At 37.0% G+C, this 16,254-nt stretch overlaps 1 protein-coding gene across 1 annotated transcript in view; it reads left to right on the forward strand.

Annotated features, from left to right (window-relative positions):
- The window catches only part of Heatr5b (HEAT repeat containing 5B), a 76,578-nt gene that overhangs the window by 45,329 nt on the left and 14,995 nt on the right, over positions 1 to 16,254 (forward strand). Inside the window, exons 25-30 of the mRNA XM_042675478.1 lie at positions 444 to 625; positions 2,760 to 2,828; positions 6,914 to 7,093; positions 11,362 to 11,599; positions 12,596 to 12,847; positions 14,815 to 14,942. Of these exons, the coding sequence (XP_042531412.1) occupies positions 444 to 625; positions 2,760 to 2,828; positions 6,914 to 7,093; positions 11,362 to 11,599; positions 12,596 to 12,847; positions 14,815 to 14,942 (1,049 nt within the window). The remainder of the gene's footprint in view (positions 1 to 443; positions 626 to 2,759; positions 2,829 to 6,913; positions 7,094 to 11,361; positions 11,600 to 12,595; positions 12,848 to 14,814; positions 14,943 to 16,254) is intronic.

Consider the following 16,254-nt stretch of genomic DNA (forward strand, 5'->3'; position numbering starts at 1 on the left):
AAGTATATCTTATAGTTATCCATGTTAACATTGAATAGTATAACTACTATTCTGGGAACACTGATATGGAAATTTTCACAAAAAATTATCTTTTTTTTGCAATATGAAATTTGTGGGCTATAAATGCCTTTTTTTTTTTAAAGGTCATGGAGCTTGACCTCTGGGCCTGGGCACTGTCCTTCAGCTCTTGACTAGCACTCTACCACTTGAGCCATAGTGCCACTTCTGGTTTTCTGGTGGCTTATTGGAGATAAGAGTCTCGGACTTTCCTGCCTGGGCTGGCTTTGAACCTCAATCCTTAGATCTCAGCCTCTAAGTAGCTAGGATTACAGGTGTGAGCCACCGGCACCAGACTTACAAATGCTTTTATCAGGAATTTATTTCATGTTTGCATTGACTAATTTTTTTGTATAGTCTTTTTTGCATTTCATTTTTATTTTTAGATGACCTCTTGGTACTTCATCTCTCTGACCTTATTCGAATGGCATTTATGGCTGCAACTGATCACAGCAACCAGCTTCGGATGGCTGGACTCCAAGCTCTTGAAGACATTATCAAGAAATTTGCGTCTGTGCCTGAACCAGAATTTCCAGGTCATGTGATTCTGGAGCAGTATCAAGCTAATGTGAGATTTGTACTTACTTATACCTTGAAATTGATCTTGTGAGGGACTGTAAAAGGAGTGAAGACTCCCTGAAGTGATATATTTGGAACTGTAATCTCTTTTTTTGTGTAAAAAACATACCGTTACTTCCAAAATGTGCTTCATAGTTCCATTCAACCCACAGTTAAAGAAGAGTGTCAATCTGTTGTCACTATTTTTAAGCTGTGACAGAGTATTAGTGATACAACTAGAATAGAAAGTCTTGCCCTGTGTTTAGATATTTAGTTGTGCCACTCAAAAGATAAAAGGAACATTCAAAGGCATGTTGTGGGCTTACAGCCATTATTTTTATATGACAAGGCTTGATAAGCAGCTTTCGAAATAAAAAAGCAATTTCCCCTGTGTACTGAAGGATAAGCTGACTTATAGCAACACAAGAGTATTACTAAAATAATTTGATACTTTCAAAAGATTTTTATTGTATTCTATTCTAAAGGATAGACTATTTTTTCCAGATGTTTTTCCTGTGGTGTAATAAATTAGACTTAGCAATGGTGGAGGATAAGTGTTTCTGGAAGTACACAAACATTACATTAACAGATAAAATAGCATCATTCTTCTGTGAGATTATGCCAAAATCTGGTTCCAGCTGATCCTGTCCCTCAGCTCATACACACAAAATGATCTATGTGAATAATATATAATCTATTGCTTTTCTTTCACAAGTAATAGGTGAGGAAGTCTGAGCCTATAGCCTGACCCTATGTAGAAAACCTGTTTGCAGTTGTTTAATCCTACATAGAATTATGGGGTTTTTTTAAGCTTTTCTTTAGAAATCATTTCAAATTTACACAAAACATGCATGAATAATCAAAAGTTATTTTATACCTTTTATTCCTATTTACCAATTGATTTTGTATTGCTTGATTGTTGGTTCTGTCCTTTCTCTTCTTTTTCCTTACTCTTTCTACATCTGTACAATTGTTTTCTAAAAATTTTAAATCATGTACTTTTGTCCTTGAACGCTGATTTGTATTCCAGAGAACAAGAACATTGGAACATTGTCTTACATTACCAAAGAACAGTTATTAACCTCAGGAAATGTTTATTATTTTTATTAAATCTATTCCAGTTTTGTTTTTCGTGAACCCAAATATCTTTCATACTATTTTTTTTCCTCTAGTACCAGCTCATCTATTGTGCTTAGTTACCATGTGTCTTTAATCATAGAGATGGACTTTTGATCATTTCCACATTACTGTTTTTTGAATAAATTTATTTATTTTTATTATAAAGTTGATGCACAGAGGGGTTACCATTATATAAGTCAGATAATGAATAATATGCCTTAGTGACTAGGTATAAGAACAGGAATACCCACTTATGAGATGGCCATATTTAGTTTCTTTATTCAGTTCATACATAGTAAACCTCATATATATCTTACAATTTATGACTGACATTAGCTTATTTAAAACTTGTTTATATCTGTTGTTTATATGACAGTAATACCTAAGTTAACACATTTTAGCATCTTTTTAAAGCATATCTCTATTAGAAATGAAATGATCTTGAAGGTCTTTTCATTTAAGTAATGAGTTTGTATATGTGAGATTTATCCATAAGATATATAAATGACATTAAAAGCATTTTTAGATAAAGTACTTTATACACATGAAAATAGAATATAGAAACCACTGAAAATTGTAAAAAAAAAATGGGATATAAGAAAGAGTAAGAAGGGTTAAATTTGATCAAAGTATATTACATGTATGCATGGAAATATTATAGCCAAACTCCTTTGTACAGTTAACATATACTAATTAAAATAAACAAAAATGAAAATGTAGATGGTGGAAGGGATATCCTTAACAAAATAGCTATTTTTAGTTATCTCTGGCAACCTGTGACTGTAAGACTATCCTGTTTACTATTAAACAAAAACAAGAGAAATGTAAGCAAGATGTAGGATTCCTATATATTTGACATTATAACCTAGAAAGCAAAGACAAGTGGTATAGTTGAATTTCTTAGAAGTAAAAATAGGTAAGAAAGAAGGGGCAAGTGAGTGTTGTGTGTTCTCATCTCCCCTGACACAGAGGCTTTGTGCTTTCTACTTACCTCTACAAACAAAGTGCTTCATTTATTTTTCTAGGTGGGAGCTGCTCTAAGACCAGCATTTTCACAAGATACTCCATCAGATATAATAGCAAAAGCTTGCCAGGTAAGAGGCTTTCTGTAGTTGTTTTCTATAGATTTTTTGATATCTTAGGATTTCTCTTCAAGAAAGAAGAGAGTCAGCCTCCTGAGATTTAATACTGAATGGAATCCATTCATATCACATTTTTGAAATTCTAGAGATGGACAGATTAGTGGTTTCCCAGAATTAGAGAAAAGGAAGGAAAAATTAAGCTGAGTATGGTTATCAGGAGCAATGTCAGAGTGCTTTTGGTTTTGAAGCTAATTAGTGAAGAAAAAAGCCGGAAGTGGCATGTGGCTCAAGTGGTAGAGCGCTAGCCTTGAGCTGAAGAGCTGAGTGACAGCACCCAGGCCTAGAGTTCAGGCCCCACAACTGGTCCTCCCCCCCCCCCCAAAAAAAAAATCAGTCCTCTGTAAATAACATGATGATGTTTTCACTGCGTAGTCTTTAAGCAGACAAAATCTCCTACAAAGTTACTGATTATTAGAATTTCATCTTGGTGAGGTGTTTTTGTTTTGTTTTGTTTTCAGTTGTGGGGCCTGAACTCTGGGCCTGGGCTCTGTCCCTCAGCTCTTCATCTCAAGGCTAGCTCTCTACCACTTGAGCCACAGTACCACTTCTGGCTTTTTTGGCTTATGTGGTGCTGAGGAATCGAACCCAGGGCCTCATGTATGCAAGGCAAGCACTCTACCACTAAGCCACCTTCCCAGCCCCTAGAATTTCATCTTATATATTAGTAGTATGAAAATTTTCTGTCATTCAATTTTCCTTAAAATGTGTATTTATTGTGTGGTGCTAGCTGCTTTTTCTACAGAAACTTCTTTCCTAGTGGCAGGTTTAAATTTATGACCTTCTGCCAGAAACTGAGTGGCTCACGTCTGTAATTAATCCTAGCTACTCAGGAGGCTGAAATCTGAGGATCTCAGCTTGAAGCCAGCTGGGGCAAGAAAGTCTATGAGACTCTTCCAGAAATGAAGCTGTGGCACAAGTGATAGAGCCTTGAGCAAAAGAGTTCAGGGACAGTGCCCAGGCCCTAAGCAAGCCCAGGACAGGCGTGTGCGCGCACACGTGTGCGCGCGCGCACACACACACACACACACACACACACACAAATTATGACTTCTACTCCTGTTATGCAGGGTAGATGAGGCAGTGGGTTGCTTTAGGGCAAGAAGGAATTGCCTTACAAGGTATCCCAGCTTGTTTGTGGTCATAAATGTCACCTTAAAACAACTTAAAATCAGAGTAATTCTTATTTTTAAAAATAATTTTTATTGAGATTGATAACATAAATTTCAAAAATTTCACAGTATTATAGGATAGTGACAACTTAGTTAAAGTCACAAACACATTTTAACCTTCACAAGGCAAATTGTCATTATCTTGGTCTATAATGTTTGTGAATTCTATGAGAATTCTATGAATTCTATGACAGTACAACTATTTCTTCCGTATTAGAAAGTAATTCTTCTTATAGATCTTCAAATATAGTGTAACTAGAAACAGTAATCAGTGGGTTAGCAAAAAATAATTTAAAACAAGATCAGAATCAAACAGTGTATTCTTAAATATTTCATTTCAAGTTAAAATTTATGCATTTTGCTAACCCTTTGGTGGAAGGCAAAGATCATTTCTCTGGATATAATTTTGCTGATTTAGTGTTACACTGTCTTTTTTCATATACCTAGTCTGGATTGCACTATCTGCAATTTCTAGTTAAAAATTTCTTTAAAGCAGAGAAAGTACTTAATTTTTTTGAAAGTTTAGCTTAATGCCAAGTTCAGAATCTATACAACTGTTCTCAAATTTAGTTATGTTTCTACCAAATTTCACAGAAATATTATCAAACTGTTCAGTAGATTAATTTTAATTTCCTTAAGAATCACAGTTCTAGCCGGGCGCTGGTGGCTCATGCATGTAATCCTAGCTACTGAGGAGGCTGAGATCTGAGGATCGCGGTTCAAAGCCAGCCTGGGCAGGAAAGTCTGTGAAACTCTATCTCCAATAAACCACCAGAAAACTGGAAGTGGTGCTGTGGCTCAAATGGTAGAGCGCTCGCCTCGAGCTGAAGAGCGCAGGGACAGCTCCCAAGCCCAGAGTTCAAGCCCCACAACTGACACACACACACACACACACACACACACACACACACAAGAATCACAGTTCTTTTCATAGTCATATTTGATACCATTTCATCTTGAATTTCACTATATTTTCGGCATATATTGACTAATGTTTTATTTTGCCAATGGTTTGTCCTTAATATAGTTTGTGTCTTTATTTTATTAAATGTAATTGTGAATACTTTGAGAATAAGAATTGTAAGAGAGGCTGAGTACTAGCAATCCTAGCTACTCAGAAAGCTGAGGTCTGAGTATTGCAAATCTCCAATTAACCACAAAAAGTTGGAAATGAAGCTGTGGCTTGATTGTCAGCCTTGAGAAAGAAAAGCTCAGAGACAGTGCCCAGGCCCCAGAGTTCAAGCTTTGGGATTGGCATGTACATGCAGATGCACATACACACACGCACGTGTGCACACACACGAAATTGTGAGATAATAAAATTGTGTGAATACTTATTCTTGACTTTTTTTAAAGTTTTAAGTATTGAAGTCCATTAGCAATTTTTTGAAAGCCAAAAGCTTTTTGATTTCACAATAAGATCTGAGAAGTCTTGTTCTCATTGGCTCCTGAAGTCAGATTACAGTATTGATTAATGTCTCTGAGGATAATTCCTTATATATCTCATTGTAAAATACCAATGTGATAATTATTAGGTAATTCACCCATGTGACTTTTTAAGTATATTCCCTAGTGAGGCTCATGTACCGTTACCTTTTACCCAAAATTGGTAGACATATCTTGACCTACGGATTTCAGATAAGAAAGTAAGGACTTGTAATCACTCTTGACCTAACTGACTATCAGAAACTCAATGTCTTCCCACTTGAAATTCTTGCCTGGGTCTAATATCACTGTGCTTGCTGATTTTCCTTTGTTTTAGGGGTTTCAGTTTCTCTGTTTATGCTTGTTCCAGTTGTCCCTTAAATATAACCATTTTCCCTATGCTTTGACTTTTAAAAGATAGGTTTAAAAAGAGACTGCTATCTTAATTTTTTTAAGAGACCCCTATCTTAAGAATATTTACCTAGTAGTAGTACATTAGTTATTGTCTTTGTGTGGAAATTCCTAAGTTTATTTACCCTTGAACTTGTTCCTAAAATCCAGACCCAAGTTTCCAACTGCCTGCTGAATGTCTATCCACACATTTTTTTAGTGGCATTTAGACCTCAGCCTGTAAAAACATTTGGAACCAAAATCATGGTAACTTATTGTCTCCATTAAACTTTCCCATTTTCCTGAATTAGATCTTTTACACAGTAGTGTCACTGCTTCCATTCATCCACATTCAAAGCTTTGACAGTCGAAAGCTGACAGTCATTGATTCTTCACATTTTGCATCAACCTTGCCCTATCCCTAGATATGTCTCATTGGATTTTACATCCTGTGATATTTTTTTTGCTTTCAAGATCAGAATGAAATCTGAACTCAGTTTATGTGAAATACAAAGTTTATATATCTGATAACAACTTACTTTCCTAATCACCATTTCTTCCACCTATAAACTCCCTGTGTCTGTATATACAAATCATCCTGATTCCTAAAAATTTCTATTTTTTTCTCTCTGCTCTTTCTTTGTCATGTCACAGTCATAAAATATTCTCATACATTCATTCAATCTGCACTTTCTTTAAAACAAAAAAAAAAACTCAATAGCTTGCATAACCTTTTGCCTGTGGTAAATAGACATTTTGTTGAAGTATTATTTAAGACTTAACTATTTTGGGTAGAAAACCAGTTCTGTTAAAATTTTTATTAATCAGTGGAAACACTAAATAAATACTACTTTACTTTCTTCATAGGAGTACAATAAAATCTATGCTTACTATTGGTTTGTCATAAAAAATAATGTAAAGATAGCATTGGGTAGATTTTTTTTTGTTCTGTTTTGATATTTTCCCTCAGGAAAGAGAACAATACTTATTACATTCTCTTCCATGAAATGTTAGTTTCTTTTATAAAAATTCAAACATGTTTTCCCTGGCTAGGTATGCAGCACATGGATTGGCAGTGGAGTTGTCAGTGATCTCAATGATCTCCGTCGAGTACACAATCTGCTTGTTTCTTCTCTGGATAAAGTTCAGGCTGGAAAAGGTTCTTCCAGCCAACTATACCGAGAGAGTGCCACAACCATGGAAAAACTAGCTGTTCTCAAAGCGTGGGCAGAGGTAAGCATGCCTCTCTTGTCAATAAAAAAAAAATCATTACCCTTTTCCTATTGATAAATTATGTTTGGTTTTTAAAAGCTGACCCTTGACTTTTTGAAAATCTGTTGATCATATTTTTGTGTTCTTTTTTTTTTTTCTTAAATTTTTTGAGGAAGGACTCTCCTTACTTCATATGAGGAAATTAGGCAAAGAAAACCCAAATTATGAATAATAGAAAATAAGTTATGCTATTACTCTTTCATTTGATTACATTTCAGGAGACTGGCCAGCTTGACTTATAGGCTGCAAGAGTTTTGATTGTTGGATTATTATGTTTTTTTGAGATATCGTTATACTACATAGTCTAGAAAAGCCTTAGATTCTACTCCTACCTATGTCTCCCAAGTGCTAGGAATATGGTCATGCACCACCATGCCCAGCCAAATTATTTTTAATACCTGGTTTTACCTCTTTCATTTTCATAGTCACATATGTTGTTTAATATATAACTAGCAGAAGGAATTCTACCACTTGCTTTTGAATTCTTATCATTTGCCCTCCTGTATTTGAAGTAACTGATTCCCTCCTCTGCCAGCCCAGCCCATCCTTACTTCCCTGTTTACCTAGTATCAGCAGCCTCTGACCACTGAATAGCAATTGTTGGCGTGCAGTAGGCAGGTGATATAGTTTAGATAAACAATTGCTGGGGCTTGAGTTTCTTTTCTTCAGAGGGAGAAAAGAAAAATGTAGAGCTCAATAAGCTACCTTAGAACTTAATTTTCTCTAAATTTTACACTAAGATCAAGCTGTCTTTCAAATAGAGTATCTCTTTGTTAATACCTGCATTTTAGATTGAAATTTACTCCTCATTTTTTTCTCTGTAAGTGACTTAGTTTTTGTTAAAAACAAAAAACAATTTCATAGTTATCCTTAGTCCTCCAGCATTCCTAATTAATATTCCCAAATGTAGAGACTAAGATGTGTTTTCATGATTATATAAGACATTTTTCAATTAGCTTGTTTATTTTGTTGTTGTTGTTGGTCATGGGGCTTTAACGCTGGGCCTGGGCACTGTCCCTGAGCTCTTCTGCTCAAAATGAGTGCTCTACCACTTGAACCACAGTGCCATTTCTGGTTTTCTGGTGGCTAATTGGAGATAAGAGTCTCTTGGACTTTCCTGCCCAGGCTGGCTTTGAATCATGAACCTCAGATCTCAGCCTCCTGGGTAGCTAGGAGTATAGGCATGAGCCACTAGTGCCTGGCAATGAACTGGTTCTTTACTCCTATAATGTGCTAAATTCACGTACAAGGAAGTTTGGCATAGATCAGCATAAAAGGCATTAAATACTAAGTGAGAGGCCCCAGAAAATGTTGGATCTTTAGGATGTACCATTTGTGAACCCTTATGAATGGTACTGCCTCCTGTTTTTAGAACTTTGGTTTGTACATATGCCTTAACTAGTTCCTTTTCCTCAAACCTCACTCAGCAACTAATTCTTATTTAACTTCATTAATAGTTTTGAATTAACACCATTTTTTTTTGTTTTGCTATACTGAGGCTTGAACTCATGGCCTCCTGCTTGTTTGACTTGCGCTTGCTCTTGACTATTGCTCTACGACTTGAGCCATGCCTTTTAGCTTTGCTTTTTGCCGGTTATTGGGGATGGAATGCTGTGAACTTTTCTGCTTAAGCCAACTTTGAATCATGATCCTTCAGATTTCAGCCTCCTGAGTAAGATTATCAGAGTCAGCCATCAGGGCTCAGCTTTACAGTTACGTCTTGATGATATAAACATCTGTACTAGGCTGGGAAGGTGGCTCAGTAGTAGAGCGCTTGCCTTGCATGCCTGAGGCCCTGGGTTCGATTCCTCAGCACCACATAAGCAAAAAGAAAAAAGCCGGAAGTGGTGATGTGGCTCAAGTGGTAGAGTGCTAGCCTTGAGCTAAAGAGCTGAGGGACAGCGCCCAGGCCCAGAGTTCAGGCCCCACGACCGGACCCAAAAAAAAAAAAAATCTGTGCTTGACTTAGTATTGGTGTGATACCTTTGAAGTACCAGCTACTTAGGAGGATGAAGCAGGAGGATTGCTTGAATCCATGAGTTTGAAGCCAGCCTGAGCAATATAGTAAGACCTTGATTCATTTATAAAATAAAATCTGGCTGGGCACCAGTGGCTCACACCTACTTAGGAGGTTGAGATCTGAGGATCATGGTTAGAAGCCAGCACAAGTATGAAAGCCCATGAAACATTTATCTCCAATTAACTATGTAAAAAACCAGAAGTAGAGTTGCGGCTCAAAGTGGTAGAGCCCTAGCCTTAAGCAAAAAAGCTCTTAACCTGGTACCAGTGGTGCATGCATGTAATCCTAGCTACTAGGGAGGCTGAGATCTGAGGATCAGATTTAAAGCCAGCCTGGAAAGGAAAGTGCATAAGATTCTTATCTCCAAGAAAAACTACTCAGAAAAAGCCAGAAGTAGTTCTGTGGCTGAAGTGGTAGAGCACTAGCCTTGAGCACAAAAGCTGAAGGGCAGCACTCAGACTGAGTTCAAGTCCCAGGAATGGAAAAAAAAAATCTCCATACAGCAACAGTAGTACCAACAGAATGCAAGCATGGGAATTTGGATTTTCAGTCCTTTTTTACTCTTCTTTGACAATTTTTTTCTAACATAATTATTAAAATAGTAAGTTTCGTCAGGTGCCATTGGCTCAGGCCTGTAATCCTAGTTACTCAGGAGCCTGAGATCTGAGGATCACCTTTCAAACGTCTGGGCAGGAAAGGCTGTGAACCTCTTAATCTCCAATAAAAGCTACTCAGAAAAAGCTGGAAGAGGTGCTGTGGCTCAAGTGGTAGAGCTTAGCCTTGAGAACAGAGAGACCTCAGGGACAAATCCCAGGTCCTGAGTTCAAGTCCCAGGACTGGCAAAAAAAAGTTTTAAATACATACATGTGACATTGAATTTCTTCAGTGACACCCCCCTTTGTCCATTGCTCACCAAGAAATATCTTCAACTGCTTCACATCATGTGCTCAGGCTGAACTAAAAACTTGGAGCTTACTTAAAATGCTGTGTGCAGTTTCCTATTTTTGTGCTCTTGTACTTGCTGTTTCCTCTTTCCATCTTTACTGTGATCTAGTAAACTTTTGTTCTTAAAAACTCTACCTTGCCTTTCTCATACTCTCAAGGTTCAAATCTGTCCATGATTGGTGTTCTTCAAGATTCATTCATTCATTCACTTTGGAAACCCTCCTGTGTTCAGTTGGTGCCAGACACTGTTCCTAGCATTGGAGTATGTAGGGAAAATCATTAAAAACAAAGTTACAGTTTCTGTTGTTTTAAGACAGGATCCTGCTTATTTGGCCTATGCTGACCTCAAGCTCATGGTCTTCCTGCCTTAACTTCCCAAATACTAGGATTGTAGGCCTACAACTCCAGACTAAACTTGGAAACAAATTTTCAAGTTTCTTTCTCAGCATTTTTCTCACTCCACTGTTTTGTGTAAGTCTGAGTTCATGGACAGCAAAAACTCTGATTATTTGTCCTTGTTTTATCAGTTCTGATTCAGTCTGAACAAAGAACAGTCTTTAAAATTATTCACTAAAGGACTGGGTACGGTGACACGTTTATACTTGTAATCCCAGTTTGGGTGGAAGGGCAGTATTTTCAGTTCAAGCACAGTGTCAGCTGACTAGTTCAAAGACAACTGTGTTACATAGTGAGACTCTGTCTCCAAAGTTATGCTTTAGGTAGGTTGCTATTATATGTTGCTTTGGTTCAAAAACTAGAGAGAAAGGATACAATTGATGCATGTGACTAGTAAGTTATGTTCTCAGCTGTCTGTTGTAATTGCTAGGTCACAAAATATCATTTAAGGGTTTAGGAAGATATTTATGGAATCCCCTCTAGGCACCTCCCTTTTCTCAGCCTTTTTCTTTGAATGCTGTCTGTGTCTAGTAAGTCAGGAAAGTGGACACAGTAGACAGGAAGTTATCTATTGAGAAAAATAAGGAGCCTTTGTAAATGGAACACAGAAAGCCAGGACAACTCAGAGAAACCTACTCAAGAAATATGCTGAGAGGAATAGTCATCGTCAGATGGGTAAAAAAAAAAAAATGGTTTCTGAAACCAATAGAAGTACTCTTCTGTGATTTTTAGTAATTTATAAGGTTGCTTACTTTTTAGTATCTGTACAGGATTGCCTTTTATAATTCAGCTGTATCATTAATACAATTTAAGTGATCTCATTTTTATCTCATGCCTTGTTATTTTCACCTCTTAAATATCTTATTAGGTGTATGTAGTTGCTATGAATATTAAAAAAGAAGCAGAGTCAAAACCCAAAAGAGCTATTAAAAGTACTGATGATGAGGATGATGACTATGGTACCATAGATGAGCTGCCACCAGACAGTTTAATAACCTTGGTACAACCTGAACTGCCAACACTTAGCCGCCTTTGGTTGGCAGCATTGAAAGACTATGCACTTTTGACTTTACCAGCTGAATTTTCTAGTCAGCTCCCCCCAGATGGTAAGTATTATAATCAATCAGAGTTTTGCTTTTATTGAGTTCAAAGTAGTAATTAAACAACAACAGCAAAGGATTTGGGCTAGTATTGATAATAATAATTTTTTGGACTTAAACTTGACTGTTTCATTTAGAGGCAATCCTACATATTGAATTTGTCAATTCAGCATAGTATAGCAGAAAATTTTCTGTTAAAGCAAAAATGTTAGCATGCTTATAGTAATAACTGAGGGTATTCTTAACTATGGAGTTCTCCATAGTCAGTATATAATCATGATAAAATAATAACTGCTGTATACTGGTCATTGTATTTTATATAAATCCTAATCTAGTTATGAATTGTATTTCTCAAATCATTGCCAAATTGTACTTTTAGATTTCATTTTGATATCATAATGAACATTTTTCCTGTTTAGTAAAGGTATTAGTTTATGTTCAAAGAACTTATTTCTTTTTATCTTTTATTAATAACAATGATGGAATTCTCTCTTATTCTCCTTCCTTAATCCAATCCAACAGCAAAGAGAGAGGAGGAAATCCTGAATGTTGGTAGTAGAAATAGGATGGGGGGAGGAAATACCAAAGCAGATCAATACAGAGTCTTGATCATGGTAAAAAGAGAGGTGACAAAGAGGGACAACAGCAAAGGTAAAGGTAAGGATACTTAGTGGCAGTCGCTATGTAAAGGCTGAGCTAGCATCAGTAAGGGAGAGACAAAGGCATTTCAGTTCAACAGCTATGTAAAGTGATTGGTTTAGGAAGAAGTTTTTGGCCCCATTTCTTTTCGTTAAGAACAAGATAGTGGCGTTTTGGCTCAAGTGGTAGAGCGCTAGCCTTGAACTGAAGAGCTGAGGGACAGCGCCCAAGCCCAGAGTTCAGGCCCCACGAACGGACCCAAAAAAGAACAAACAAAAAAACAAGAACAAGATAGATTTAATTGCTTATAAATGAGGAACACTTATAATAGAAAATACATTAACTGATTTGATTGTTTCACAGGTGGAGCATTTTATACTCCTGAGACAATTGATACAGCTAGACTTCACTACCGGAATTCCTGGGCCCCAATCCTGCATGCAGTGGCACTTTGGCTAAATAGCACAGGCTTTACATGTTCAGAGTCCACCGAAGCCTCGGTGTCTGGTTTACAAAAACGTCCTACAACTGTTAATTTAAACCAGGCCTCAGGAGCAATGACAAGTGCTAAATCCTTGCCAGAAATTAACAAAGACAGAATGCATCTGATTTTAGGTAAGGTGATATGTGAATGTGTTTAAGGGATGTTATTTCTGGCCAGGCACTAATGGCTCATGCCTGTAATCTTAGCTACTCAGGAGGCTGAGATTTTAGGATTAGGATTCAAAGCCAGCCTGGGCAGGAAAGTCCATGAAACCCTTATCTCCAATTGACCACCAGAAAACCAGAAGTGGTGCTGTAGCTTAAGTGGTAGCGTGTTAGTTTTGAGCTGAATTCTATAGGGATAGCACCTGGGCCCAGAGTTCATGCCCCATGACTGACAAAAAAACAAACAAACAAGATAAGTTATTTCTGAAGATTCCTATCTTTAATTTTAATGCAAGGGAAAAATTTTGTATAGCATAACTCAGAATAACCAAAGGATTTTTCTGCTCAATTTACAGTTAACTGGATTTTTTGTTTTTGTTGTTGTTTTTGGTCTGTTGTGGGGCTTGAACTCCTGGGCACTGTCCCTCAGCTCTTCAGCTCAAGGCGAGTACTCTACCACTTGAGCCACAGTGCCACTTCTGATTTTCGAGTGGTTTATTGGAGATCAGAGTCTCACAGACTTTCCTGCCCGGTCTGGCTTTGAACCATGATCCTCAGATCTCAGCCTCCTGAGTAGCTAGGATTACAGGTGTGAGCTACTGGCCTAATTGGATTTTTTACCTAAAAGTTAAATAATTTAAAACTACTCTTAAAAGTTATAGCTTTCAGCCGGGCACCAGCAGCTCACGCCTGTAATATATATCTGTCAATTTCACTCAGGACAGTATTGAATAATTTTTGGGATAAAACTCATAAGCATATTTTTTATTCAAAAAGTTTTCTTTTTACTAGGCATATGATAGATTGTCCTATGAAGAAAAGAAGTTTAAATCAATTCTAATGTATTATTGCTTTCTAGGTGCTTCTTTTTTAACATTTAAGAATTTACATATTCTGATGGGCTGGGAAGGTGGCTCAGTGGTAGAGCGCTTGCCTTGCATGCATGAGGCCCTGGGTTCGATTCCTCAGCACCACATAAGCAGAAAAAAAAAAAGCCAGAAGTGGCGCTGTGGCTCAAGTGGTAGAGTGCTAGCCTTGAGCTGAAGAGCTGAGGGACAGCGCCCAGGCCCAGAGTTCAGGCCCACGACCAGACCCCCCCAAAAACAAAAAAAAATTACATATTCTAAAGAACAGTGATTTCATGTTTTCTAGGGGTGAAAGGAACACAATTTGTTAAATGTAATTATAAAATTCATCAGCGGGGCACGGGTGGCTTACGCCTATAATCTTAGCTACTCAGGAGACTGAGATCTGAGTGTCACAGTTCAAAGCCAGCCCAGGCAGGAAAGTCCGTGACACTCTTATCTCCAGTAAACGACTAGAAAACCAGAAGTGGCGCTGTGGCTCAAGTGGTAGAGCTCTTGCCTTTAGCTGAAGAGCACAGGGACAGCGCCCAAGCCCAGAGTTCAAGCCCCACAACCTACCAAAAACAAAACAAAAATTCATCAGTAGATATGATAAATGAAAACATGAAAAACTTTTAAAATCTTAGCCTTGTACTCATTAAGAGCAGGTTGTATTGTACCCAGCACATCCACTGAGCTTGTATCACTTGACATTTTAAATTTTCAAATTTATACAAAGCTGTTTGACAGCTATTTGGCAAAAAGTAATATAATGTTCATAAATGTATTCTTAATGTACTATAATTTTTAAAGTCCTAAAATTAGAAAAGTGGATCTTCATAATCATCCTAAGATGGCATGAGAAATCCTCCCCCCCATACTTAATTTAAAATATTATCTAATTGCAAAGTTACAATCTCATGTGGAGTTTGGCTGCTTTGCTTAGAAACCATTTTTAACTCCAAGTAATTAAAAAATACAAATTACAGGAATCTGAAAAAATTAGCTAAAAGTAGATATTAAATGGGGTATAAAAGTTAATAAAATATTTCATGTTAAAGACCCATGTTTTTATTTTATGCATTTCAGGTGTGAGTATACAGTTTCTTTGTTCCCCTAGACCTGAGGAGCCTGTTGAGCATGTTACAGCATGCCTGCAGGCCCTGCATACTTTGCTAGACTCTCCTTATGCACGAGTCCATATTGCAGAAGATCAGGTAAAGTGTGTTTAATTACAATAGATAATGCTTTGCATTGTCTCACTCATATTACCTTAGGATAATTGTATTACATAGGAAATAAATATTACATATTAGTAGCAGTATTATATGTAACATTTAGTGATAATATTTAATGAACATTAAAGGATTTTTTTCTTTTTTTTAATGAAGAATTGGGGTTTTAACTCATGCCCGAGCACTCTACCATTTAAACCATGTCACTTACCCTTTTGGTTTTAATTTATTTTTCAGCAAGGTTTCTTTTTTTGTTTTTTGGCTTTTTTTGTTTTTGTTTTTTGGTTTTTTGCCATTCCTGGGGCTTGAACTCAGGGTCTGGGCACTGTCCGTGAGCTTCTTTTGCTCAAGGCTAGCATTCTACCACTTGAGCCACAGCACCACTTCTGGCTTTTTCTGTTTATGTGGTACTGAGGAATTGAACCCAGGGCTTCATGCATGGAAGGCAAGCACTCTACCACAAAGCCATAGTCCAAACCCTATCAGCAAGGTCTTACACTTCTATATGCCTCAGCTCATGAGGCTCCTACCTCTGCCTCCCACATAGCCAGTATTTTAGCCATATTCTACCGCATTCAGCTTATTTGTTCAAATAGGATCTCACTAACTTTTTGCCTGGACTGGTTTCAAATCACAATCTTCACATCTTTGCCTCCTGAGGAGCTTGGATTACCACATTCACTGAGCACCTATATTGACTCATAGATGTCCAGGCAGAGCTAGAGTAGAGATAAACTGTTATACCTTTGCCATCAGTAATCAAATAAAACTAAAAATTTAAGAGATGCCTTTAGTTTAATACTACTAATAGTGTGTCAAAGTAATTTATAAGGCTATTATATAAATCATGCCACTTTAAAGTGTTTGATTAAGTATTACCTACCATATAGTGAATTTTTATTTTGCACTGGCTCAAATACTCACTTAAAGCTTAATGAGCTTTTCTAACTTTTGTAGGGAATATTTACAGAAACAAACAGGAATTCCTTTACTTTTATCCCCTTTGATACCACTCTACCAAATGATATCACTTGGTATATTTTCCTGTAAAACACAAGTAGATAAAATACTGAGTTGATACCATTTTGTCATATGAAACTAGGTTGGCATATGATGCTGCCTAAAAATAAAACATTTAATGTGATTATAAAGTTTACTTACTGATTAACTCTTGATTGCACCCTAGCCTTGTAGCTTTAACTGTGCCTCAACTAAACTACAGATTAAAATGAGCTGATGCTAGTAGCTCACAACTGCAATCCTAGCTGCTCGGGAGGCTGTGGTCTGGGGGATC

This window comes from Dipodomys spectabilis, unplaced genomic scaffold (genome assembly GCF_019054845.1).
Source record: "Dipodomys spectabilis isolate Male_0828 unplaced genomic scaffold, ASM1905484v1 ptg000026l, whole genome shotgun sequence".
NCBI lineage: Eukaryota > Metazoa > Chordata > Mammalia > Rodentia > Heteromyidae > Dipodomys > Dipodomys spectabilis.